Raw genomic sequence first — 27,137 nt, forward strand, 5'->3', positions numbered from 1 at the left:
TCTGTGGAATAATAGAAGACTTCAGTCTCCAGGGCTTTCAATCTGACACCTTTCACGAGCACTAAAATTCACTAAAAAAACAAAAACAAAAATAATGTTCAATATGAAATCTCTGGGAAGTGTGAACACAGCAGCCATTTTTGGCGTGTTCTCGAGATCTCTTAGTGCCTGGGAAATCAGCAAAAGGGACCCCAAGGGAATTCTACTAGTGTCACTTTTTTACTATGAAATTTTTTAAACTGAGAACACAAACCTCAAGATTAAATTTATTTCATCCTCCTTAGTCCACTCAGTTCCGCCACTCTGTTTCCAGTTCAGATAGTTAAGCCATTTGGAGCGGCATTGCTTTTCAGAGCGTGTTCCGACCCGTTCTGCCACAGCAGCCCACGATACCCCTTGTGTGACAATGTCACCTGGCTCCGTGCTGGTTAGCTCATGTACCACTTTTGCTAGCCTCTTTTCTTCTTCTTCTGTCCATTTTCCTAACAAAATAAAGGACAAAAACATGCAAGTTAACCAATAGTACAAGCCATCTTAATCTGAATAGCAGATATGGAACCATACAACATTTTGTGATTGGAAGCAGCACTACAATTTTCAGGAGTTTAACCACTTGCATAACTGTGATGCTCTGTAACTTGGGGGAACACCCAGCACCCACACGTTCATCCTTGTAAAATGATTGTGCAGTATACAATGCAAAGTTTGTCATGACAGGTGTCTTCAGAAGGCTCATGATGCGCTGAGCATTGTTGTTACAGTAATGCTGTAGGTTATAATTTCATGTATATGGTTATGAGGCTGAAAATGTATCCTCATGGCTTAAAGCAAGCCCAGCGAAAAAAATCTCCAAGAGCAGAGAGGTAGTTCACACCTCATCAGGGCATGTATGGGACAAACCCAGCCCAGCCTCACATGAACAAAGGACGCTAGCCTAGGCAACAACAAAATAATCTGTTAGACTCTCAAGTAAGTTACTCCCTTTCCTTTGGTCAGTTTGGGACTGCAAGGAGGTAATGCTCACCTGACTCTGAATGGGGGAGAGGAGGGGCAAAGCCAAGAGAGAAGAAAGGACATAATAAAAGGGACAGAAATTTGCCATGCTCTTCCTCTCTCTTCCACCTACATCTACAGAAACCACACTAAGTGACTGAAGTGCTGATCAAAGGGGAGAGCCTGGCTGAAGAGCAGCCAGCCAGCCTGTGGTGAGAACAGCTAAGTTTGTAAGGGCACCGAAAGTGTTAAGATCAGCTTAAAATGCGTTTTGCTTTTATTTCATTTGACCAAATCTGACTTATGTTTTGATTTATAATCACTTAAAATCTATCTTTATAGTTAATAAATTTGTTTGTTTATTCTACCTGAAGCAGTGTGTTTGGTTTCATCATTTCAGAGGCTCCCCTTGGGATAACAAGTCTGGTACGTATCAATTTCTCTGTTAAATTGAAGAACTCATACAAGCTTGCAGTATGAAGCAGGCATAACCGGTCACTGCAAGAAGGAGGTTCCTAGGGTTGTGTCTGGGACTGGAGATATTGGCTAGTGTCATTAGGTTGCATAATCCAAGGAGCAGCTTACATGCCAGAGGCTGTGCATGAACAGCCCAAGAGAGGGGGTTCTCATAGCAGAGCAGGGTAAGGCTGGCTCCCAAAGTCAAGGATTGGAGTGACTTAGCAGATCACTGGTCCAGATAACACCAGAGGGGAATGTCACAATAACCTCAAACAGTCATAGTGTCCTAGACTAATATAGGAGTTGCCCTATGTACTAAGTAAATCTCTTTGACGGTCAGATGTTCCAACAGTACGTCATTAACTCATTCAAATGCTTGTTGGTCCACTGCAGTAGGGAAAGAGTTAATTGTTTGAAGGCAACATCTTTGTCCCTGTGAGCAGTAAGAATGGGAATATTCAGATCTATACTGAGAAAACCAAGCATACTCTGTTCTAGTTATCATCATCCTCTCCCTCATTCAGGCTCCTTCCTCCACTACTTATTTATTTGTATGCCCATCAGCAGAGTATGTTAGAGCTCTCCTCAATAAAACAAGACACTGCTACCTCAGAAATACTAGGAGACACATACCATATCCCAACTAACAGATGGGAAGCCTCACAATCTCCCACTATGAGGGCATGTCTACACTACAAGATTATTCCGATTTTATAGAAACCGGTTTTTGGAAACAGATTGTATAAAGTCGAGTGCATGCGGCCACACTTAAGCACATTAATTCGGCGGTGTGTGTCCATGTACCAAGGCTAGCGTCGATTTCCAGAGCGTTGCACTGTGGGTAGCTATCCCATAGTTCCCGCAGTCTCCCCCACCCATTGGAATTCTGGGTTGAGATCACAATGCATGATGGTGCAAAAACAGTGTCGCGGGTGATTCTGGGTAAATGTCATTAGTCAATCCTCCCTCCGTGAAAGCAACGGCAGACAATCATTTTACGCCCTTTTCCCTGGATTGCCCTGGCAGACGCCACAGCACGGCAACCATGGAGCCAGTTCAGCCTTTTTTCACTGTCACTGTATGTCTACTGGATGCTGCTGACAGACACGGTACTGCAGTGCCACACAGCAGCATCCCCTTGCCTTTGTAAGTTAGCAGAGATGGTTACCAGTCATATTGTACCGTCTGCTGCTTTGCAAGTTGGCAATGACAGTTACCAGTCATATTGTACCATCTGCTGCTGTCTTGGGTGCTCCTGGCTGGCCTCAGTGAGGTCGGCCAGGGGCACATGGACAAAAATGGGAATACTACTGTGTAGCACTGCATCTGCCAGCAGCATCCAGTAGACATATGGTGACACTGAAAAAAGGTGAGAAACTATTTTTTTCCCTTTTCTTTCACGGGGATGGGGTGGGGTGGGGGGGTCAGCTGTCAGTGTTTGGATGCGAAACATGTAAGGAAAAGCCTAAATGCAGCAGGAAGTAATGCTGGTGGTTCAATATGCATGCATGCCACATTCACTCTGGGTCAGTACTGAAACGGTGCTCCAGCATGATGCAAAGTACTTCCGCTAGAAATGCTGACTTTCAGATGAGACATAAAACCAGAGTTCCAGGACCCTTGAATGTCATTAACAATCCCATGGGAGATTACATGGGTATTAAATCCGGAGTCCTGGCCAAATTTCAATCGGGTAATTATATATTGGCTACCTAATTTTCCCCTTCATTTTTAATCAAGTATATTTCATTTCCTGTCCTACAATATTGTACAGTGTTGATATGTGTTGTTTAATAGTTTCTTCACTGTAATTCAGCCATAGCTACACTTTAGCACTGAGTGATTGTAATTTTTTTGCCCTTTTGTGACCTGAAATTAGAAATAAAAAGACTTAAAATAAAAATAAAAAGTTACCCAATTTTATGCTAAGCCTCAGCCTGAAGTGAATTTCCTACAGAACAAGAAATCTCTAAAAACAACAGAAGGAGATAACAACAGGGAAACTGACACAGACTTAACTAGAATATCCTTTACTGACACCACTATACTACCATACCTGTGTGTTATAATACCATACCTGTGTTGCAGGTGTCCTTCATCAGCCTACATCGATCTTTTACAGATGAAGCACTTCTTCCCAGTGCAGCGCCTATTGTTGCCCAATCATTACCATGCTTTATTCGTAACCTAAGTGGATACAGTTTATTAGCATTTTGTTCAAATGACTCACATAGCTATATTGCACGGTAGGCAATAATAAATATTATATTATTGGAGAGTGAGCACAGTCTCACAGTAGATGGGACTGGTTGGAATGGCAAGGTTTTAGTCACAATTTTTGCTGCTAATTTGTCACATGATGCTGGAAGCCATTTTGCCTGGCCATGCCTCAGTTTATCCATCTGTAAAATAGGCATATTTATATTTACCTGCCTCAGAGGAATGTTGTGAGACTTAACTAATTATTGTTTGAAACATGTTCTGAGATCTTCAGATGAAAGGTGAGACTCCCATTCCAAATTCTTATCTATTCCCAAGGGGAGAGTTTGCAGGTGGTACAGGGAATATTCATGAAGCCTGGTATAATAGGTGTTGAAAAACTAGGAATTCTATAACTCACCTGCCCAGGAAGCCGGGAAGCATCCTGCCTCACTACTTTCGTATTTCTAAAGCTCATGCATTCCCCTTCCTTCACCACCTCTCAGAGAGGCTTAAAATATTAACCATGGTACGAATTAATTTCAATTTATTACGAACCCATCTCGAACTCTAGGTGCCTTACAAAACACATAGAAACTTGTAAACACATCCAAGTAGAAACTGACCAGAAAGTGGCTTTCATTGCCCTTCAAACTACTCAGGTACACCACTATGTAAAAAAGAGTTATAGCAGTCAATTTACCTATGATCACTGAACTGAAATGTTCATAGTGAAATCTTTAAAAAATTCTTTTTTAAAACTGTTATAAATTAGATAAGATCTTGCGAACGCAAAACTTACTCCTTGAGCTTTTCAATTTCTTCAGGAGTATACCTATGCAATAAATAAAAAGAACATTACTTAGACCAGAAATATACACTTTTTGTTAGCCATATACAATGTACTACTAACAGCACAAAAGAAAATTTCGAACTCAGGGAAACAATCTGAATATTTAAAAGCACATTAAAAGGTAAATATTTACCTTTGTTCATTTCTAAACATGTTTGGATCTCTTCACATTTAGTTTTACACTGGTGTAACTCCTTCAACTTCAATGGACTTACTTCTCAGGTATGAGAAATCAGAATTAGGCCCACTTATGCCTTAAAGGAGGGCTAGTTCTTCACAGCACATCTCCTATTTAATTCTGTAACTGTCATAGTGGTGTTTATTGCCACAAATGCATCATCAAAACTTAGCACTCAAATCACACATTTCCTCTTCAAAGAGCTTTATAAACGTTAACTAAAATCCTAACCATCACCCCATGGGGATATGTATTTCCATTACTTTACAGTTAGGGAAGCCAAGGCCGGGGGATTAAATGAATTGCCCTCAAGATCATGTCAGAGACAAGATTAGTACTCAGCAGTTCATGGCCTGGCTCTTAGTTCTGTGCTCACTTCACAATGCTCTCCACATCCTGGTAATCTTTTTATAGTGAATACTATCCCAGATGCATTAGACTCCAATCCTACAGTAGGTTACATCAGTACCCATGCACTGATGCAAAATTCCATTGGAGTCAATGGAACAGTGTGCTAACATATCCTGATGCAGGATCAGTCCTTTGGAAGTTCTTATACAAAATTATGGAAAGGAAGGAACTAAGAATTAAGAAGGAAAGAGAAAGTCTTATATATATGAGTCTATGAGTCTATATCCGAGGTGTCTGCAAAGGGTGCAGAAAAGATAAATGGCCAACAAATCCCTCCCTCTAATGAGATGATGTTTTTATCTTGAACATACATCTCCCTACAGTAATGGACCAGTGATGGGAACACTTTTCAGAGAGTTCTGGAAAATGAAGGGAATGAAGGAAAAACAAGATGAGTCCCTTGTTAGCACTTAGCTAACTAATCCCACTGATTTAAACAAAGTACCAGAAAAAGAAATCTAAAAAGACTGCAAACCTTAGGTCAAAGAAAATCATCCCACCTGATGGAAAAGGACACCAGGAAATGTACTGAACTGCTGGCAGGTGACATTAGCATCCACTGCCTAGACTGACCTGCAGGATGCAGGAGAAATGGCTTTTCATATTAATGTTTTCTGTTTCCAAGTTTTCTCCAGTATGAAAGTTCTTCAATTACTTAAATGGGTAATGCCAAAAAGCATTAACAAAAAACATGCTATGCATTCTAAAAAAAAAAAAAAAGTTTGTAGATTGCTTTGTTTAGAGTCCACTTATTGAGCTATAATACCAAAATGAAATCAGCCATGATTTGTTTTGTTTGCTTTTAATTCCTCCCCCTATTTAGAGAAACAGCCTTCTCTAATAGACTGAGCTCTGTACCAGGAGCCAGCACCTACTGAGTCCTAAAGCTGACTCAACATTGACTTGTGTGAAGTCTTGAGCAAGTCATCTACGCTTTCTGTTTATCTTTTTGTTAAAATGCAGGCATGTTTAGAGAATAGTTAACCTTTGTTAAAGTAATGTCTAGAAAATTAAATGGTATTTGCTATCAAATGTGCTATCAGTGTTATCAAACACAGCAAGAATGGTTGCTTGTGTATTCAATATACAGTAAATGCCATAAACTACACAAATCTCTGAAGCAACAATGTGGAGCAACAACAATGGGCTGCGTGGCCAGTAATTCATTTCTATGCATGTACAAAGGCTACACTGGAGATCATTGGAAGCACTTATACAAGTTCTGACAAGACTTTATATCAACAGAACCAAAAAGGGAGGGAGCTTGACCCTTTTTTCCCTAGGCCTAATAAATCTCAAGGCAACAGCCTCTAGTCTTGATTCTCAACTACCTCTAAGTTAAAAGGAATTTACCTTTTCCCTCAATAATGTCATTTTCATTACTTGAAGTGAATGTAAAATAAAAAAACAAAACAAAAACACATGATCTTAATGATATCAATCAAGCCATGCATTATTATAGATTTTCATACTTTCCAACATGGTTTCTGTCATCATACATGCGAAGAACTCTTCTATAAACTGCAAAGAGAGGCCGGTTCAGACCCCATGCTATGGTCCTGTAGAAATCTTTTCGTTCATCTTTTGACATCTCAAAGATAATTTCAGTGGCATCTTTTATTCCACGGGCCTAGAGAGATCACATTTTAAAAAGAGATTTTGGACAAAACTGTGTATCATTGACAAACAGAACTTTTAAAAATGAGAAGGTTGGTACATTATTCTGAAATTCATGAGAGAGATATTTCATAGAACTATAGGTCAAAATTGTAAAATTGGATTCCTAAATTAGACAACTGAATCTATATCTGCCCAAATAAGTGCAGAACATTACGAAAAACAGATCATTCATTCAGAGGCCCAAATATGCATTGAAATGTCTAACTTCTATACAAGTTTGAAAATTCTAGTAAATTTTGTGGTAAAAAAAAATCCATGTCAAATCTGAGAAGATCACACAAAATAAATTTAAACTGACACTGTTTAGTTCATGCACTGGGGTTTTTGTAAGGAGAAAAAAGTTTCACAAACAATCTGAAGAAATGCTTTCATAAAAAAAAAAATCAATCAATGTAAAGCTAATTTGAAGGCAGTGGTGCACAACCTTATTACACAGGAGGGCCACATAATCCTAAACACAACCTTGTGTACCGATTCTACATATTTTAATCAGATTTAAAGTCACCTGTATTGATTTATATTTTAAGCTCAGCTTGTTTCGTATGTATTTAGTGTGTAAATAGCCAATACTGTATATAGAAACAACCTGTGTAAACTAAAATGATGTAAACATGACGACAAAATGCTGATCAATCATTACTGTGTTGAAGCAGGCCTTCTGAAACGCTCTGTTGGGCCATGTATGGCCCGTGGGCCGTAGTTTGGGCACTTCTTTTTAAGGTAAGATATTTCTTTACATTGATGGAAACCCAAACAAACCTTAATTGTGATAGCACATGAGAACTAGAAAGTGAACATGATTATAAAAGAAAAACAAAACTGACCAATTTAGTTTAATTGTCCAAGCAGAGTGAAGTGAAAAAGGCAAGCAAACATCAGAAATGGGGATAAGGTATTTTATTTTACAAACCATTTCAATGTTAATCCAGAGGGCTATTATTAACCCAAGAAAGAATTGAGACTTTAATTTGACCAAGCTAAATAAAAAAAGGCATGTACATGTGCATGATTTTGTGAGTATAAATTCTAATACCTGTGCAGGCAGGTGCTAATACTGGAAAAGGTGCACAGAGGTATTTGCACATGCCCTAGTGAAGACTGGATCTAGCCCCTTCTGCACGTGTAGATTCTTCTCTTGATGTGGCCATGATTTCCATGGGAGTTACACACGCTCAAGGGATGATCACACCACTTGAGCACACTGATGTGAAATTTTACAAATGAATTATTCTGAGCATGCAAACTGGAAGTGTTGTGAGACGATCTGGCAGAGCCTTAAACCCTAAGTATGATTACAATAAAAATTATATTTACTGATTTTATGCATTAGAAACATTTTTGTGTATTTCAGACAGGCAATAATCAGTTCTACTACAAAATGATCAAAATAAGCCTATTTGCATGCTCTCTGGAAGTTCTACGGAAAATTAATTTCAAATAGGATATAGCAGAAATAGCATAACCAGCTAAACTAGCAGACTAATGTACTGTAATTCCTACCTTTAAATAACGTTCAATGTTACTCATCAAAATGTCGATTTCTTCCTTCGACCACATTCCCTGCTTCCATTTATGGCCTTAAAATGGACAAGACAAACTAATTACAATGCTGGAGGCTAGCAAGGTGGGGGAAATGAGAACACACAATTTTCTTACTGAAGTAATTAAAGAAAAACATGTAGTAGTTACAAACTAATTAGAACCATTACACAGCAGAAATAACTGTATTTGCTAAGCAACCAGTTTCCATGTTTGATGGCTTCAGTATAACCAACCCCAAGAGTTCAAAAAGAAAAAGAAAAAAAAATCACAAGAGTCTGATGATTTTAAGCCACTTTAAAAAAAAACTGGGGTTGTTTTTATTTGGCTTCTGGTTTTTGAATTTTTAGGGTGCATTCAAGTCACGTGTTTAAGCTTTTCTCTGCACCCATGAGGACTGGGAGCTTTTTTTTTTTTTTTTTTTAAATAATGAAAGCTGAGATTATCGTGTATTCCCATGACTACAGGAGCCAGGGCTTAAAGAAAAACAAATATCACAAGACACAAAATTGCAAAACCTGGCAACACTGTGGCCTTATGTTATGGACCTTATCACTTCCAACCATGCCTGTGTAGTACTAACTGCTCTGAGTGCTCCCCATGCAGTCAATGGTAATCAGCTCTGTGCCTGGTAGAGTTTGCAGAATTGGGACCTATGTCATTATTATCTGTATTGGGAGTAGTACCTAGTGGTCACAATCAGAATTAAGGCCCTGTTGCATGTGTTGTATTTCCCAAATAAAAATGGCAAATCAATAGAAACAAACATTAGTTAGTCATTTCAATACCATCTAAGCTTTTGGCTTTTTTTAAAAAGCAAAACCAATTCAATTTTATTCAGAGATAAGGATGCAAACCTTAAATACCATGATCTAATAGCCAAGTGGCATTAAAAATAACTGCCCCTTTACTCTTGCCTACAGATATTTTCTCCCTTTTGTACTCATAACATCTTTACTAGTGACAGATCACACGTAATTAAGGATATGCTCTTGACCCACTTCAGGTACTGAATGTTGGCTACATGCCCATCTCTGCTCAGAAAAACCAAGTGTTTCCTTCTTAGCCTGATCATTACCAGCAAAACAATTTGGAGAGAATCGACAAAGAGCTTTTGCTTATTGAAATCTAATTATAAATCAAAAATACAGTTATTATAGCTAATTCTGTTCCTGCAGTGTAGGAGAATGTTCTTACACCATGTCCTCAATCTTTCTCTTCCTCCCAAGTGACATACAGAGACCGAGATGAGGTTCCAAAGGTAAATTACACCCATAGTGTATAGTTACAATTCTCTGTCATTTACATGATCATCTGAGCATAGAAATCACACGAAGAGGAGATAGAGCTGCACTTTACATGGAATATCATCTAATTTGAGGAAAGGAAATCTTGTATTATGCCTTTGCTATGTTTGCCTACTTCTAGCCAACTTAAGCCAAGTTTAATATAATATGACACAGGACACATGTGACCAGTCAGCTCTTCACTAAATCATCAGCAAGAACTCCTTTGGCCACAGTTTGGAGAACACTGCTCTAGGCTTTTTGATTTTGATAAATGTGAAGTCCATATTCCTCCCCACTGGCTACTGGAAAGGAGGTGCATAATCTGCTTCCTCACCCTAGAGTCTACCAGCTACTGTCATGAGGCGTCTCAACTACTTTAGCCCCAGCCTCCTGAAATGGAAAGCAGTCTCTTTGCTACTCTGCCCCCAACCCACCTCATTTCTTGAATTGAGCACCGTGGAGATTAGAACCTGTGCAGAACAGAGGAAAAAATGGAGATGGAAAAGATGGGGGAAACTAATGGCTCTTAAAAGCAAGCATGCATCCAATCAGGACAGTGAATGAAAGTGATAGACCACCCTGCACCAGAATACAGGGTTTTTTATGCAGCCTAAAAAGTACCCTCATACACACATTACAGAGATCAGCTCATCTTCTGGCAACCAATGGGAGAATTTGGGCCTACATATCCTACCTTTGTTTGTTAGAGAATCCTTATCCTCTTTGGTTGTAAACCAGGCTTGACTAACAGCTGACACTTCTTCACTGCCTAGAGTAGAGATTTCATCCAGTTGTTCATTCTGAAGAATCTTGAAAAGAATTGAAAAGTACCTTGTTAACTGATTTAACATTCATTCCCCCACCTAGAATTTAACATGCAATACCTGGAAAGTGTAAGTGGAAAAAAGATGGCTGTCATACTAGTTCACCTTGCTGGCTGCTAATTAAGTGTATTTGTTTTAGGCAGGGCACTCCCAGGATATTTTCCTTTTTTAAGCAACACTTTTACCCATCATACTCATGGCTAGTTTAAACTAATATCTCTTCCCCATCATCTTTTACAAAATACATACCAATTTTCTCGCAGTAATGGCACTGATATATATTCTATTTTTTATAAATTGTAGGATATATTGAATCATTTGCTTATCTACTGTAATGTACACTCCTCCTCCGCTACTCTATATTCTGCATAAGGTGAAGGTTTAGAAACTAAGATCTGTGTTTTCCCTTGTCTTTCTCTCCTTGCAGTGAGCCTACTTTACACACCATCAAGAGAAATGATTGATATTTACAAGAAGCTTCACAAAAAAACAAAGTACATACAATCTCTAACAACACAGCTTTTGTGCCCTGTAAGGAAAAGATCTTCTTTTAAAAAGTTTATTCTTTATTCAGATATTGGCTTAAATCCGTCGTTACTTGTGTCCATCTGATGTATTAATTTTATGACAATTACATTTGTCATTTAGCATTAAATTATTAATTTTAGTATATTTTATTATTCTATTTGTTAAATATTTGTAAAGAACACCCAGTTAACACAACTCATAAAGTATACAATTATAAGTGGACAATCAAATAGTTTAGAACCCAACTGTAACCTCCACTGTAAAATTGCAATTTGTTAGGAAATGCATGGGATATGAGGAGGGCAGACATAAGAGGAGGAAATAGCATGAGCAAGGACCAGAAGATTGAAGACAGGTAAGATGGTGTGGGGGAAAATATAACTGGTAGTTCTGCAGACACTGGATATGGCAGAACTGTATTTGTAGTGAGTGGAGTCAGGTGATATGCACCTTAAATAGGGGATTCGACAGCAAGAAGAGAAAAGTAAAGAAAAAAAACATTCAGAGATTTAGGGTATGTATACATTACAGCAGCTACAGAAGCACAGCTACTGCCCTGCAACTGTGAAACTGTAGCACAGAAGGTGTTTTTCTGTCAGTGCAGATATGTCACCTCTCTGAGAGGCAATAGCTAGGTAAAAGGAAGAATTCTTCTGTCAACCTAGCTGCATCTACAGTGAGGCTTCAGTCAACCGAACTACATCACAATGTGCATGAATTTCTTCATAGCCCTGAGCAATGTAGCTAGGTCGACCTAAGTTTTAGGTATAGATCAGGCCTCAGAAAGCATTGCTGTAACCTCCAGGGAAGGTAGGGATTTTAAAACTCTGACCCAAAAGGGTTGGCAGTGGCCAGATGGGAGCAGAGTAATCGCAAATAGGTCCAGTTGGCCCCCACTGTTCTTGCTGGAACATCTCTGGAGAGATGGGAGCTGTAAACTCCACACCCAATAGAGATAATAATACTTACTATCTTAACTCTCAAAGGTGTTGTGAGGATTAATTAGATAATGGGCTCAGTCCTATACCAACTGAAGTTAAAACTGACTTCAGTGGAGAACGGATTGGGCCCAACATCTATGTCGCTTTTTAATGTGAAGTGTGCTGTATTAGAGCTGAGTATTTTTAGGTTTAAACATTTCTCTCTCGACAGTGGTACCACCTGAAAGGTTCTACCATAAGGATTGTAAAACTTATTTTCCCCTAAACACCACCACCTGCAGTAGTGGCCCAGCCATCTTATCTTTCAATATGGCTTTCTCTAAAACAAATCAAAGCATGTGTGCTACACATGTCATAACTAAGTGCACCAATCCGTGTACAGAAAATTTCACCAAATCATGTTTTCCTTTGAAAAATTAAAATGTATTTTTATTGAACAGAATCTTCCAAACAAGACCAGTGTCACTGTAGGTTAGTTTCACGAACACGACACACAGTGCCCAATTAATCAAAACTTTTTGCTTCTTAATTTAATATGAATATGCAGAGGCAAGTTAATTAAAAGCCCTTGGACCAAGCCTGAAGCTTTACCATACCTGGATCTGAGTAACAGTTCCTTCATTAATCTCATCATCTGCTACCTCAGTGGTAGCAGTCATGGTCACCTCAAAGCTCTGATCATTTTCTGAAACTTCAAAACATGTAAATTAGTAGCCAAGTTTTTTTCTGGAGTATTTGATATGTAGACTACAGGATTTACACAACACAGTACTTGGTCTGCAAATCAGAATAAAGCTGTGCTCTGACACTGATTTTTTGGCTTAGTAAAAACACTAAGATGCTTGCTAATACTTTGCTTTATGAAGTTCAAATAAGGATTTTAAAACCAGGACATACACAAGTAGGACATCTACCACTTGTTGGTAGATTCATGTTGTAAAACTGAATGTGAAACAAAAATTAAAGTGAGTTTTAAATAACTGGGTGCAAACAGCATAATGTGAAGGTTTCTTTTTCTGTTCTATATTTTGTTTTCATTACTCGCCAATGACTATTAGTGTACAGCTTTCAAACCAGTTGGCAGCAACTTTTAAAGCTTATTTTTCCTGTAACTCCAACATTACAGTGTTTGCATTTGTAAAAATATCAATGAATAAAGTCCCAGCAAAGTTCTAGATGCTTTACTTCATTAAAACAGGCCAAAAAGTAGTGTGTTTAGTATTTTGGAATATCCAGACTCACTAGAACCACAGGTTCAAACCCTTGCAAGCTTGAGTCAATTCTCTATTATACTGTGGTAAATAACTCAAGCACCACACAGTTCTCTGCAAATATGTGGATCTTTCAGGTATGACCTCAAACATGGAAAGCCCAACTGTTCTGTTTGGACATAAAGATCCTGTACTCTTTTAGTAGGAACAGAGTGTCTCTGTTGGTGTCCTCCCAACTCTGCCTCCCCGAGTGGTACATATGCTGCTAGTTGGTTGCTACTCTCTATCCAACAACTGGGTTTACTTCATTGATAGTGTACATATACAGCTTGTTGTAAGTGTTCTATGACTTAAGGGTGACACAAAAGTGTAAAATATTGATAGAAACTCTGACAAAATAAAGTGTTCTAAAATATTCCTAATTTTTTTTTGCTCCAAGAATCATCATGATGTTTCTATTACGCCTCTGACGTTTAGGGCAGTGATGAAGCTCCTTCACTCCTGTCTGTTTCTGGCAAGTCTTTCAATGCTTCAGGAGCGCCAGAACATAAATATAATGTGCACTTTGATTAGTGTTCAGTGGACTTACTTGGAACTGCAACAACAGAAATGCATGGAGTGGAATCATCAATACTCTGATCATCCTCTGATGATAAGCAAAGTCTCTTGTGTGGAGGTTCAGTGCTGTCTTCTGAGTCTACTTCATCAGCTTCTAGTAACAAAAACACATCCAGAGCCCTTTCTATTAACATAATGAATCTTTTGCTGACCAAACATTGTTGAAATCTTGCTCGGTGCTCTCATTCAAGTGTTTTCTTTTCTACCTACACTCTTGCTAAACCATGTTAATAGTGTGGGTGATTAGCCATTGCAACAGTTTACCAGAGGATTCTTTGTCACTGGAAATTTTAAAATCAAGATTGGATGCTTTTTATAAAGATATACTCTAGTTCAAACAGCAATTAATCCAGGGAAGTCCTAAAGCCTGTGTTGTTCAAGAGGCCAGAGTAGAAGATCACAATGGTCCCTTATGGTCTCAACATCTGAATCCTCTCAGAAGCAAAGCAAGCCCCTGAGGCTGCAAATAACCATGCTGGTGCTCAACTCCAAGAATGAGAGTAGTCCCACTGAAGTCAATCAGCTACTCATGTGCTTAAAATTAAGCAAGTATGTAAATTCTCTGTAGGATTAAAGTGTATACTGGTACATTTGTAAAATTATAAAATAGAAGCTATTAACAAGCCAGTGTGACCAAAAGAAGTCAAGATCTGTATTTTTAATATGTTGTTTTTATAATGCACCAGTTAAAGGTGTAAGAGATGCTATACTAGTGTCAGGAAATAACTAATAACAGAGTAAATGGCCCAGGAACCAACCACTTAAAAAAATTCAAGTCAACTGAAGGGAAAACTTGATGACAACAAGCAAGACAACATACCCAAGAAAAATGTTATCTGAAAGGAAAGTTCTTACACAGAGCTTTAAAGACAGCTAAAAGGAAATCCTGAGAAAGGGAGGTCCTAGAACAAAAAATGTCCTGCGCTAGCCCAAAGCAGACAGAACCTCAGCATGGACAGCAAAGACAATCCAACTGATAACATCTCACTTGGAGGGACACAGGTGGAGAGGGAGGTTGAAAACAGTTTCAAAATAAATAGAACCAATATGAGAGAGAGAGAGAATACAAACACTGGTATAATTCTCTATACCATTCTGAGGGCAATGAAGTATAAGGTTCCCTTCGGTGTCCTGGGTCAAAGTCACAGAGTTCACGGTTTCTACTGTCACTGTGTCAGACTCTTCTTCAACTGTGCTCATACTCAAATCTGAACAGAAGAAAAAAAATTAAGTCTTCTTTGAGCAAGCTCCTACTTTCAATGTACGACATATTCTTTCTCTTGCATTTAATGAGTAGTACAAAACTCCTTTAGGGACCTGGGAGTCAGGAGATCTGGGTTCTATCTTTGCTCTGATACTGACTCATTGTATGGCCTGAGCAAGTCGAGGTTTGAAAAGCATTCTTGACTTGACTTTTCATCCGTGCTTAAACACTATTCCACAACACAACTGCTTTCCTGTACATTTGTCATACACATTTTTATAAATTATAAGAACATTTCAAAGCCATCTAGGTGCCTAAAATATGCACACAGGAGCCCAACTTCACACTTTAGGTGCATCTGCCATTTTCAGAAGGGAAGTTAGGTTCTGCATAAGCTCCCTAAGTGACTTTTTTTATTAATGTAAATAGAAAGTATTTAGTTTGAAACATTGGAAGAACCACAAGTATTAGAAATAAAAGGACCTAGCAGATCACTTAGTCCATCTTCCTTCCTGCCATGACTGTTCCCTACAATGCATTTACTACTGCTTCATCCCACTGAATTTAAGAAGTCCAACTAATGGGGCTGCCAGTACTTCCTTTAGGGATCTATTCCACAATACATCTCACTGTCAGTAAGTACTGATACACAGGTACAGATTTTCACTTTCTCAGTTTCATTCCATTACTCCTATTCATATCCCAATCTGCCATATAATAATAAATAATAATAATAATTCTTCTTCTCCCTTAATGTTTATACCCTTCAATCATGCATAGACTGTCACATTATTCTCCTTAGGCATTGCTTAGCCAAGCTATATGCAACTGGCTCTTTTCAAGGCCTCAATACTACAAATATGTATTCACGTGCTTAAAGTTAGTTGTGTGTGTAAATCTTCGAAGGATTGGAGCCTTAATCTTTCCTCATAAGCAAACCCCTTTAGGCCTCTGATCATTTCTTTCTGCTGCTCTTCTCTAAAGTCCTTCCAGTTTGTCCATATCTTTCTGGTAACGTGGTGCCCAGAAATTAATGCAATATTTCAGCTGTGGTCATACCAAACCAGTACTGGGAAGGACAACTACCTCTCTTATCTACACCTCTATCCTGATATAATGCGGTCCTCAGCGGCTGGAGCCCCGGGCCCTTTAAATCACCACCGAAGCTCTGGCAGTGGGGCTCGGGTGGGGATTTAAAGGGCCTGGGGCTACTTGCAGCGGCCAGAGCCTCTGGCCCTTTAAATCACCGCCCGAGCCCGGCTGCCTCGAGCAGTGATTTAAAGGATCCGGGGCTCCACCCGAATTCGGATATAATGCGGTAAAGCAGCGGGGCTCAGGTGGCGCTTTAAAGAGCCCGGGGCTCCCCGCTGCTTTATCACGTTATATCCGAATTCGTGTTATATCAGGTCACGTTCTATTGGAGTAGAGGTGTACAATATTGAGCTGCATATGCAGCCAAAGATGCACTGGCCTCTTTGGTTACTAAAGAGTAGTGAAGCATGAATTTGCTGTCCATTAACAGCCCCTGGTCTCTTGCAGCTGCTTCTCAGGTTTCTCTATCCCACTACATACCGTACCATGGTTTTGGATTCTTCTTCACTAGATGTATTACCTTTCATTTTTTTCAAATCTCATGTACTCTCTCTGCCCATGTTTCTAAGGCCTTCAAGTCTTTTTTATATTTTTTTTTGTCCTCTCTACTACTTGTGAAATTTTTCATCTGAGAATTTTATTAATGGGTTGTTTACTTTAGCTTCTGGATCTTTAATTAGGATGTTAAATAAGACCACACCTGCCACTAGAAGGAGGATGCCACCATTTCCCATCCACCTCCCGCTCCTTTTTTGTGAGTGGCTCTTCCACACAGCAACAGTAGACATAATTTTTTTTTTAAACCTAGAAAATGTTATTTTAAACCCCCCAAAACACTGAAAAAGGGTCACAAGGGCAATATAGTACCAGCAACAACTTTTAACTCATGTTTTATAAGCGATTATTATTGACAGTAACTCCTACAGATGATCCCAACCAGGCCAGGGTCCCATTGTGCTAGGGTCTATACAGACAGTCCCTACCATAAGGAATTTACAATCTACATTTTAAATTGATAGTGTTCCTTGAGTGCTACTGCTTTGGCAAAAAACTCCTATTATTTTAGATAGAATCACTTTGTCTAATTAGTTACTGAAGTTACTGTCAGCAACTGCTGTAATTACTAGAGAGGATAAGACCATTGTTGGCATTTAAAATGAATTCATCATCTTAGAAAGCATCACAAACCATGCATGTCAATTCTGGTGCTGGTTGGAGGGATTCCACTTTAAAGCAACCAGCCATTTAAAATATGTGTAATGATGATTGCTTCCTAGGATGAAATTTTGTTATCTCTTCATTATGGTGAGAATTCTGAATGCTGTTGATAACCTAGAGCAAACTAATCTGCAAGCAGTATTAGTTGAAAAAGTTATGTTGCTGATTTTAAGGGACTGGAACATGCATCCTTAGCCCATGTGGGGACTGAGAAATATTCAATATGTTTTATTAATAGGTGGACTATAACTTCTTTAGACTTGAACCTTGATTCTTTAGTTTAATGTTTGAGAGGTGGGCAAACAGAGGAAAATTCCTCACTTGTTCTTTTGACGGAAGTGAGAATAGGACCCTTTATTGTCACAGCACATTTGTACTTTCCAGACCAGTGGTCCCCAAGCTTTTTGTGGCCAGCAGCACATTCATGTTTTCAGAAGAGTGTAGTGGGCGCCAACAATTTTTCAAGGCTTATTTTGTATTTGTACATTAAATAATATAAAAAATATATTTAATATTACATAATATATGAATCAGGAGAGAAGCGAGAAGCCGGAGAGAAGCCACGAGGACAGAAAACAACGGTGCCCGCAGCCTTGGAGTACTCTGTCCCCAGCAGGTGCCGGGCCCCCGATTCTCTTCTCTACTGGGCACTAGGTGGGCCCTGCACCTGTCGGGGACTGAGAACACCAGTGCCTGCAGCCCAAGTTCTCTGTCCCCAGCAGGCGCAGGGCCGCGGCTTCTCTCCGGCTTAAGCCGCGGCCCCGCACCTGCCAGGGACTGAGAACACTGGTGCCTGCAGCCCTAGAGTTCTCTGTCCCTGGCAGGTGTGGGGCCGCAGCTTCTCTCCCCTGCTGGGAACTAGGTGGGTGCACATAAATGCCCCAGCGGGCACCACAGAACCTGCGGGCACCACGTTGGGGACCACTGTTCTAGACAGTTTTTAACTGGCATGGGATCACATGGGAGTGTTGTAGTTACAATCCTCATAGAAAAGTGTCTTCAAATGAAGCACTCTTATTTAGCAGCAATTAGTGTATGATTATTTCCACCCATTACACACTCTCTCTCTCTCTAAGTCTGTTGTTTTTCCTTCCAGGACTTCAATGGATCCCACTACAGTGTGGAAGACAGATGAGACTAAATTGCTTATAAAAGCACATTTCAACCATGTTTTTCACTAAAGGCTCATTTTTATTCATCTTGGAGGGGAGGAAGTTCTAGCACTATAAATGCTGGGAAATACAGGGCAGGGTTTTTATTGTAGGCATCCACAATGAAAACCGAATAAAGAGATCTGACAGCTGAGCTTTCCTCTGCCCTGCTGCCCTTCCTTTCCCACAGGCATTTAGGACTGGTTGGAGTGCAGTGGAAGGCTCTCTCTGAGACATTTTGGCACAGGGGTAGGCTCCTAAGTTGGCAATATAATTTTGGTTGTACAGAGTAATTGTTGAGAATGCAGAGCAGTTAGCATTATTGTCTCAGTAAAGCTGCTGAAAAATTATAGAGGTGTTTGAGAAGCCAGAAAGCTGAAGGTGTGGAAGGTGGGGCAGGAGAAAGAAAGAAAGAAATATCTTGGAGTGGGGTACAGCCTTCCAACGCAACAGTCCTCATGAAATGGAATTTCCCCAAGGCAAGCAGAGACAGGAGATGGCCACTTTCTCGCCCTTGTTGCGTCATCTTTCATGGCTATGCAGCAGCAATCATAGGAGAAGTTAATGATGCTTGGGGCAGCATCTTCTCCCACTGAAATATCTGCATGGGTACCTTCAGAGTCAGCTAAAGATGATGCAACAGAAATCATCAGAGTTCCAGCTACTCCCTATCTACCACAAACTCCCCATGGAGCCAAATCCCCTTGGAGTCACAAGACAAGATAGGATTATACAATGAAGGTAGCACTCCCCAACATAAACCCCAGACCCAGCAGAATACCATGCTTGTTGCCAAATGTCTTACCCCTGAGAATGATGTATGCCAAAGTCAAGGTTAAAGAGAAGAGATGGGGAGACACTGACTTGAGGCACAGATCTTCTAGAGAAAATTATGTTGGTGATGGTGTTTTGGTTTTTTACTTTCAGTTTCATCCCTGTTTCAGGTTTAGCACATATGAAATCATAGTTTCTGATCTTAGGTAACAATGGCCTGATTTAAAGAGCACTGAAGTCAATGGAGACTCCCACTGACTTCAACAGGCTTTGGATCAGGGCCCAGTAGCAAAACTATTATTGAGAAGCAACTTGAAAAGGAAAATCAAATCTAAGCATCATGAAACACTTCCAGTCAGTGCACTCTTTTAGATTATGAATTAAAGGGTGACGGGAAAGTGAGGGAAACTCTTTGAGATATGTACATTTAGACAGAGACAACAAAGTGTGAGTGTGTACATACCACAGGTATGAGATAGCTAATCTAACAGAAATTCAAGATTAAACAATTCTGGAAAATTGTTTATTAAATAAACAGCTTTCAGAACTTTAATGACTACTTTTGTAAACCTTAGGCTAAGTTATTCTGTTTGATATTCTCAGATACTATAGGAATGGGCACATTATAATTGAATAATGACCCTGACCGACAATTCACTGATAGACTAACATTCTTATACAGAACACAGCAGAGTGCAGAGCACTGCTGGAGGTGACAAGGCATTTTAATGAAGACTTCCCTGATACTGATTGTAGGGAAAACATTCTTCCTGGAGGTCTTCAATTTATCACAATGACTGTTGAATCTTACCATTGGCACTAAACCATAGTTAAGCTTCCTTCAGCACACACACAACATAAATCTCTTCCAACACAAAAACTACTTCCATCCTCAATCCATTTACTCATAAAAGTCAAATGCACAATCATGGCCCTATCGTTTCTGATAATCTAAAATTTTGACATTACCAACATACAATTTCTCCATTTCCAAAACAACTTATTTTTTAGTCTCTCATACAGTTTGCTACACTGCTCATCCTTGTATGCATTCTCCATAAACAAACTTAAGAAATCTGAGTACATACTATGTTTGATGGTGTTTGCTATGCGGAAGGGTGTAGGTTTGTACTAGATTATCCCCTGAACATTATATTAAGGGGAATAGTATGAATATTTATTATGAGTGGTTGTGAAGATAGATAGTATGTGAATGGTTTGGATCCTAATGTTCCCTAAATGAGTGATTTCCTACATCAGGGGTAGGCAACCTATGGTACGTGTGCCGAAGGCAGCACGCGAGCTGATTTTCAGTGGCACTCACACTGCCCGGGTCCTGGCCACCAGTCCGGGGGGCTCTGCATTTTAATTCAATTTTAAATGAAGCTTCTTAAACATTTTAAAAACCTTATTTACTTTACATACAACAATAGTTTAGTTATATATTATAGACTTACAGAAAGAGATCTTCTAAAAACACTAAAATGTATTACTGGCACATGTAATCCTTAATTTAGAGTGAATAAAAGAAGACTCGGCACACCACTTCTGAAAGGTTGCTGACCCCTGTCCTATAGTTTACAGATTGCTTTGTTAGGAAGTGCACCTGAACAATATTCGCTGTAAATTAATAATCATATGGGATTTCAACAGAGTTCTATATGAAACTGAACACATGGTGTGGGTTAAACAATGCTTATGGGCAGACTATTTTAATGTTTTTTTCTTAATATGGATAGTAAAGATTCAGGGATTATTGTTCATAGCAGCTAAGACCTCACACTTGTTAAGGCAACTCCCATCCATTCGTGTATTTATACCTGTTCCTGTATTTTTCAATCCATGCATCTGATTCGTTCTAGCCCACAAAAGCTTATGCCCAAATAAATGTGTTAGTCTCTAAGGTGCCACAAAGACTTTTCGTCGTTTTCGCTGAAACTACACAGTGCAGTAATGTTAACCTGTTTCAGAAAATTATGAGGTGTACAGTGGGTTCCCCTAATCTCTAACAATGCCGATTTTACATTAAGTGATGAAAATTGTGAATTGTGATTTTCAGTAACAAAAGTTCTATAGTGCTCTCAGTCATGAGATTGCACTATGTAACTGTACTGAGGACTACAGCAAGTTCTGCAGAAACTGTTTTTATACACTCATCATTGGATCTAATGCTTAGTCTGAACTAATTTAAGAAGAAATATTACCTTTTATTAAGCAGGAAATGAACAAAGCAGTGGCAATTGCTCTCTATCTACTAACTTGATTTCAGATCTAGTCCTCCCCGTCAAGTGTCACAAATGAGTCCATTTCCAATGGATCCACACTGCTAATTTCACTGGGTAAAAATGTACTCCTTTTTAAAGTTTGATTTCATGCAACAAGATGCTATCAGAGACAGTGAAATTAAACTGAAGCAACAACATTGGAATTGATAGGACATCAGTGTAGTTATTCAAGACTATCAAAATTGTAACCAAGATTATAACTAGGGTTGTCAAGCTTTTAAAAAAATCACGCAATAAAAAAAAAAAAATCAATCATGCGATTAATTGTGCTGTTAAACAATAACAGAATACCATTTATTTAAATATTTTTGGATGTTTTGTACATTTTCAAATATATTGATTTCAGTTACAACACAGAATATCAAGTGTACAGTGCTCACTTTATTTTTGACTACAAATATTTGTACTCTTAAAAAAATGCATTTTTCAATTAATCTAATACAAGTACTGTAGTGTAATCTCGTTTTCATGAAAGTTGAACTTACAAATGTTGAATCATCTACAAAAGTTACTTGAATCCAAAATAAAACAATGTAAAACTTTAGAGCCTACAAGTCCACTCAGTCCTACTTCTTGTTCAGCCAATTGCCCAAATAAGTTTGTTTAGATTTGCAAGAGATAATGCTGCGCACTTCTTGTTTACAATGTCACAGGCGTTCGCATGACATTGTTGTAACTGGTGTCACAAGATATTTATGTGCCAGAAGCGATAAAGATTCATGCTTCAACCACATTCCAGAGGACATGCATCCATGCTGATGATGGCTTCTGCTTGACAACTATCCGATGCATGTTCATTTTCATCATCTGAGTCAGATGCCACCAGTAGAAGGTTGATTTTCTTTATTGGTGGTTCGGGTTCTGTAGTTTCCACATCAAAGTGTTGCTCTTTTAAGACTTCTGAAAGCATGCTCCACACCTCATCCCTCTCAGATTTCAGAAGCCACTTCAGCTTCTTAAACCTTGAGTAGATTGCTGTAGCTATCTTTAGAAATCTCACACTGGTGCCCTCTTTGTGTTTTGTCAAATCTGCGGTGAAAGTGTTCTTAAAACGAACATGTGCTGGGTCGTCATCCGAGACTGCTATAACATGAAATATATGGCAGAATGCGGGTAAAACAGACTAGGAGACATACAATTCTCCCCTAAGGAATTCAGTCACAAATTTAATCAATGCATTTTTTTTTAAACGAGCGTCATCAGTACGGAAGCACTTCCTCTGGAATGGTGGCCGAGGCATGAAGAGGTATATGAACATTTAGCATATTTGGCACATAAATAACTTGCAGTGCTGGCTACAACGGTGCCATGTGAAAACCTGTTTTCACTTTCATATGAAATTCTAAATAAGAAGTGGGCAGCATTATCTCCAGTAAATGTAAACAAACTTGTTTCTCTTGTTAGTGATTGGATAAACAAGGAGGACCGAGTGGACTTATAGGCTCTAAAGTTTTACATTGTTTTGTTTTTGAGTGGAGCTATATAACAAAAAAATGTATATTTGTAAGTTGCACTTTCACGATAAAGATAGCACTACAATACTTGTATGAGGTGAATTGAAAAATAGTATTTCTTTTAAAAAGAACAAGGAGTACTTGTGGCACCCTAGAGACTAACAAATTTATTTGAGCATAAGCTTTCGTGGGCTAAAACCCACTTCATCGGATGCATGTGTTGGAAAATACAGTAGGAATATATATATACACACACAGAGGACATGAAAAAACAGGTGTTGCCATACTAACTATAACAAGAGTAATCAGTTAAGGTGGGCTATTACCAGGAGAAGGAAAAAACACTTTTGTAGTGATAATCCGTATGGCCCATTTCAAACAGTTGACAAGAAGCTGTGAGTAACAGTAGGGGAAAAATTGGCATGGGGAAACAGATTTTACTTTGTGTAATGACCCATCCACTCCCACTCTTTATTCAAGCCTAATTTAATGGTGTCCAGTTTGCAAATTAATTCCAATTCTGCAGTTTCTCATTGGAGTCTGTCTTTGAAGTTTTGTTGTTGGAGTATTGCAACTTGTAGGTCTGTAATTGAGTGTCCAGGGGGGTTGAAGTGTTCTCCGACTGGTTTTTGAATGTTATAATTCTTCATGTCTGATTTTGTCCATTTTTTCTTTTGCGCAGAGACTGTCCAGTATGGCCAATGTACATGGCAGAGGGACATTGCTGGCACATGATCATTTTAACAGTGCAAATATTTATAATAAAAATATGAAGTGAGCACTGTACACTTTGTATTCTGTTTCAGAGTGGTAATCATGTTAGTCTGTATCAGCAAGAACGAGGCATCCTTAAGACCATAAGAATGGCCATACTGGGTCAGACCAAAGGTCCATCTAGCCCAGTATCCTGTCTACCAACAGTGGCCAATGTCAGGTGCCCCCAAGGGAGTGAACCTAACAGGTAATGATCAAGTGATCTCTCTTCTGCCATCCATCTCCACCCTCTGACAAACAGAGCCTAGGGACACCATTCCTTACCCATCCTGGCTAATAGCCATTAATGGACTTAACCGCCATGAGTTTATTCTCTTTTAAACCCTGTTATAGTCCTAGCCTTCACAACCTCCTCAGGCAAGGAGTTCCACAAGTTTACTGTGCGCTGTGTGAAGAACTTCCTTTTATTTGTTTTAAACCTGCTGCCTATTAATTTCATTTGGTGACCCCTAGTTCTTGTATTATGGGAATAAGTACATAATTTTTCCTAGCTACTTTCTCCACATCACTCATGATTTTATATACTTCTATCATATCCCCCCTTAGTCTCTTTTCCAAGATGAAAAGTCCTAGCCTCTTTAATCTCTCCTCATATGGGACCCGTTCCAAACCCTTTATCATTTTAGTTGCCCTTCTCTGAACCTTTTCTAGTGCCAGTACATCTTTTTTGAGATGAGGAGACCACATCTGTACACAGTATTCAAGATGTGGGTGTACTATCATTTATATAAGGGCAATAATATAGTCTCCTTCTTATTTTCTATCCCTTTTATGATTCCTAACATCCTGTTTGCTTTTTTGACCGCCTCTGCACACTGCGTGGACATCTTCAGAGAACTATCCACGATGACTCCAAGATCTTTTTCCTGATTCGTTGCAGCTAAATTGGCCCCCATCATCTTGTATATATAGTTGACATTTTTTCCAATGTGCATTACTTTACATTTATCCACATTAAATTTCATTTGCCATTTTGTTGCCCAATCACTTAGTTTTGTGAGATCTTTTTAAAGTTCTTCACAGTTTGCTTTGGTCTTAACTATCTTGAGCAGTTTAGCATACCCTGTAGCATCTTAGAGACTAACAAATTTATTTGGGCATAAACATAAAAGGATTCCTCATTGTTTTTGTATGGTTGTAACTGAAATCGATATATTTGAACATGTAGAAAAATATTTAATACATTTCAATTGGTATTCTATTGTTTAGCAGTTTGACTTGAAGGGTACGCTTATGTTCATTCTGGATAAAATGTGGTTTGCAGAGTGCTTATGCATAGGGAAGCATGCTGTGGCTCACCACCCCAGGAACATTCCAGAGAAGGCCAGGAGGAGGGGGGTGAGCTCAGCACGTGGAATGGAGACCTATGAGCAGGTGATAAACAAACCCATATATGGAAAGGTTAAATCTGATTGGTTAGAGGTTCATGTTATGTAACTTCTTATGTAAGTGCCATGTGCTATAAAATAGCGAGGGGAGGGGCTCCTTGCGAAAGGGACTCTGCCTGATTTTTGTACCGGGGCTCTCCTTTTGTATATATTGAATAAAGCCTTGTTGAATTAAATTGAATCGCATCGCATCGAATGGAAGTCCCTTGATTCCATCCAGCATCAGACTCATTAGGAACCAAAAAGTCCCAACAGATTAAAACTGTGATTAATCGTGATTCATTTTAACTGCGTGAGTTAACTGCGATTAATCAACAGCCCTAATTATAACACAAACTATAACACCTTGTACTTTAAAGCTAACCAACTCTTTTAAGGTGTTCTCAATGTGTTTTCATTAAAAAGTCGGTAAGTTTATAAATATGTATGCAGTCATAATCAGCAGGTTTCACTGGCCACCTGGCACACATTTGTAAGTTATTTCATAAACAACATGACTTCTCACTCACACTGGCTGCTTCTGGTTGTCCAAATAGCATATGTTGCAGTAACAGCAAAATTAGACCCAGCAGTTAAGTATTTCAGATTCAAAAAATCTGTCACAAGGAAATCTTCTTAAATAGTTGCTAAAGTAGGGGAAAAAAATCAGTCCACACATAGAAAACCTCTTACATGGAATCTATGCAAATTCAATGTACATCTCACAATTTATTTTAAATGAAGTCAACTGAGTTCAAAAGCAACATTTATACAGATGGGTTATCATAAGAGATAGAAGGTACAGTAGACACATGTTGGGACAAACTGTTCTAATTTATTGCATCATGCAATTGACAACTTCATGAAGTCAAAGAAGGAATGAGACGAGGTGAATTATCCATGTGAGGAGAGATTAACAAGACTGGGACTTTTCAGCTTGGAAAAGAGACAACTAAGGGGGTATATAATAAAGGTCTACACAATCATAACGGGTATGGAGAAGGTAAATAAGGAAGTATTTACTCCTTTTCCTAACACAAAAACTATAGGTCACCAAATTAAATTAACAGGCAGCAGGTTTAAAACAAAAGGAAGTATTTCTTCAGACAATACCCAGTGAACCCATGGATCTCTTTATCTGAGGATACTGCGAAGGCCAAGACTACAGAAGGGTTCAAAAAAGCTATTAGCCAGGATGGCAGGGATGGTGCCAAAAGCTGTGAATTGGCCACAGGGATGGATCACTTGATGATTACCTGTTCTGTTCACTCCTTCTGAAACACCTGGTATTGGCCACTGGCAGAAGACAAGATACTGGACTAGATGGACTATTGGTCTGACCCAATATGGCCGCTCTTATGCGGTATTCAAGAGGTACTGGTGTGCCTGTACAGTTTTATCGAACCATTGCAATATGAAGTGGATACCATATCTTCATCCGTCATATGGAACAATGGAAAATTGGACCGCAGGCCATTTCTGAGGCTTTTAAAAACTACTGGGATAGGTGTGGATAAAAAGCTTGATAGATTGGTATACACTAACACACACTAAAGAAAAAGCATATTTAAATTCCATCTCTTTATTAATGTTCAAAATTATCTCTTCACTTTATGATACATTAAAATTTGCCAGTGTATTACGAAATATGAAAAGTTGTTCAGTATTATACCTACTGTAATTATAATGGAAAGCCACAGCTCCGATGCTTTGAGAGGCATAACTGAACATACGAATTAAATTCTATAAATAATAAGAGTGCTGTGACCTACACTGAAATATTGACACAAATGGTTATTATTTCAGTTCTGATCCTACAACTGTTTCTGCAGGGAGCCAGTTTCAGGTTCCAGCCCTTATAACTGTTGCAAGATCCACACCTCTGTGGGTTATTACTGATTCAGCTGATAGTCCTATTATTTACAGTACCAACTATAAAATCAAATTCTTTTTGACTACACAAATGTTTACAAAGAAGAAAGGGTTTCTATATTTATAAAGTTCAGATGGCATATGCCAACCAAACTCCAGTGCCTTCTTTGTTACAGTTGTCTTCATCTATATGGCAGTCATTGTCAAGCTGTATCTTTTTACT

The 27,137-nt window shown here is 38.9% G+C and overlaps 1 protein-coding gene across 2 annotated transcripts in view; it reads right to left on the reverse strand.

Annotated features, from left to right (window-relative positions):
* DMTF1 (cyclin D binding myb like transcription factor 1) overlaps nt 1-27,137 on the reverse strand; it is a 54,518-nt gene that overhangs the window by 25,984 nt on the left and 1,397 nt on the right. Inside the window, exons 2-10 of one of the 2 annotated variants that reach the window (XM_050936865.1) lie at nt 14,815-14,931; nt 13,695-13,817; nt 12,491-12,585; nt 10,296-10,410; nt 8,274-8,350; nt 6,566-6,723; nt 4,454-4,486; nt 3,530-3,639; nt 254-482 (exon numbers count right to left, since the gene is read on the reverse strand). In XM_050936865.1, the coding sequence (XP_050792822.1) occupies nt 254-482; nt 3,530-3,639; nt 4,454-4,486; nt 6,566-6,723; nt 8,274-8,350; nt 10,296-10,410; nt 12,491-12,585; nt 13,695-13,817; nt 14,815-14,923 (1,049 nt within the window). In that variant the 5' untranslated portion in view covers nt 14,924-14,931. The remainder of the gene's footprint in view (nt 1-253; nt 483-3,529; nt 3,640-4,453; nt 4,487-6,565; nt 6,724-8,273; nt 8,351-10,295; nt 10,411-12,490; nt 12,586-13,694; nt 13,818-14,814; nt 14,932-27,137) is intronic. The other variant, XM_050936866.1, reaches the window with a different exon arrangement.

This window comes from Gopherus flavomarginatus, chromosome 1 (assembly GCF_025201925.1).
Source record: "Gopherus flavomarginatus isolate rGopFla2 chromosome 1, rGopFla2.mat.asm, whole genome shotgun sequence".
Classification (NCBI taxonomy): Eukaryota; Metazoa; Chordata; order Testudines; family Testudinidae; genus Gopherus; species Gopherus flavomarginatus.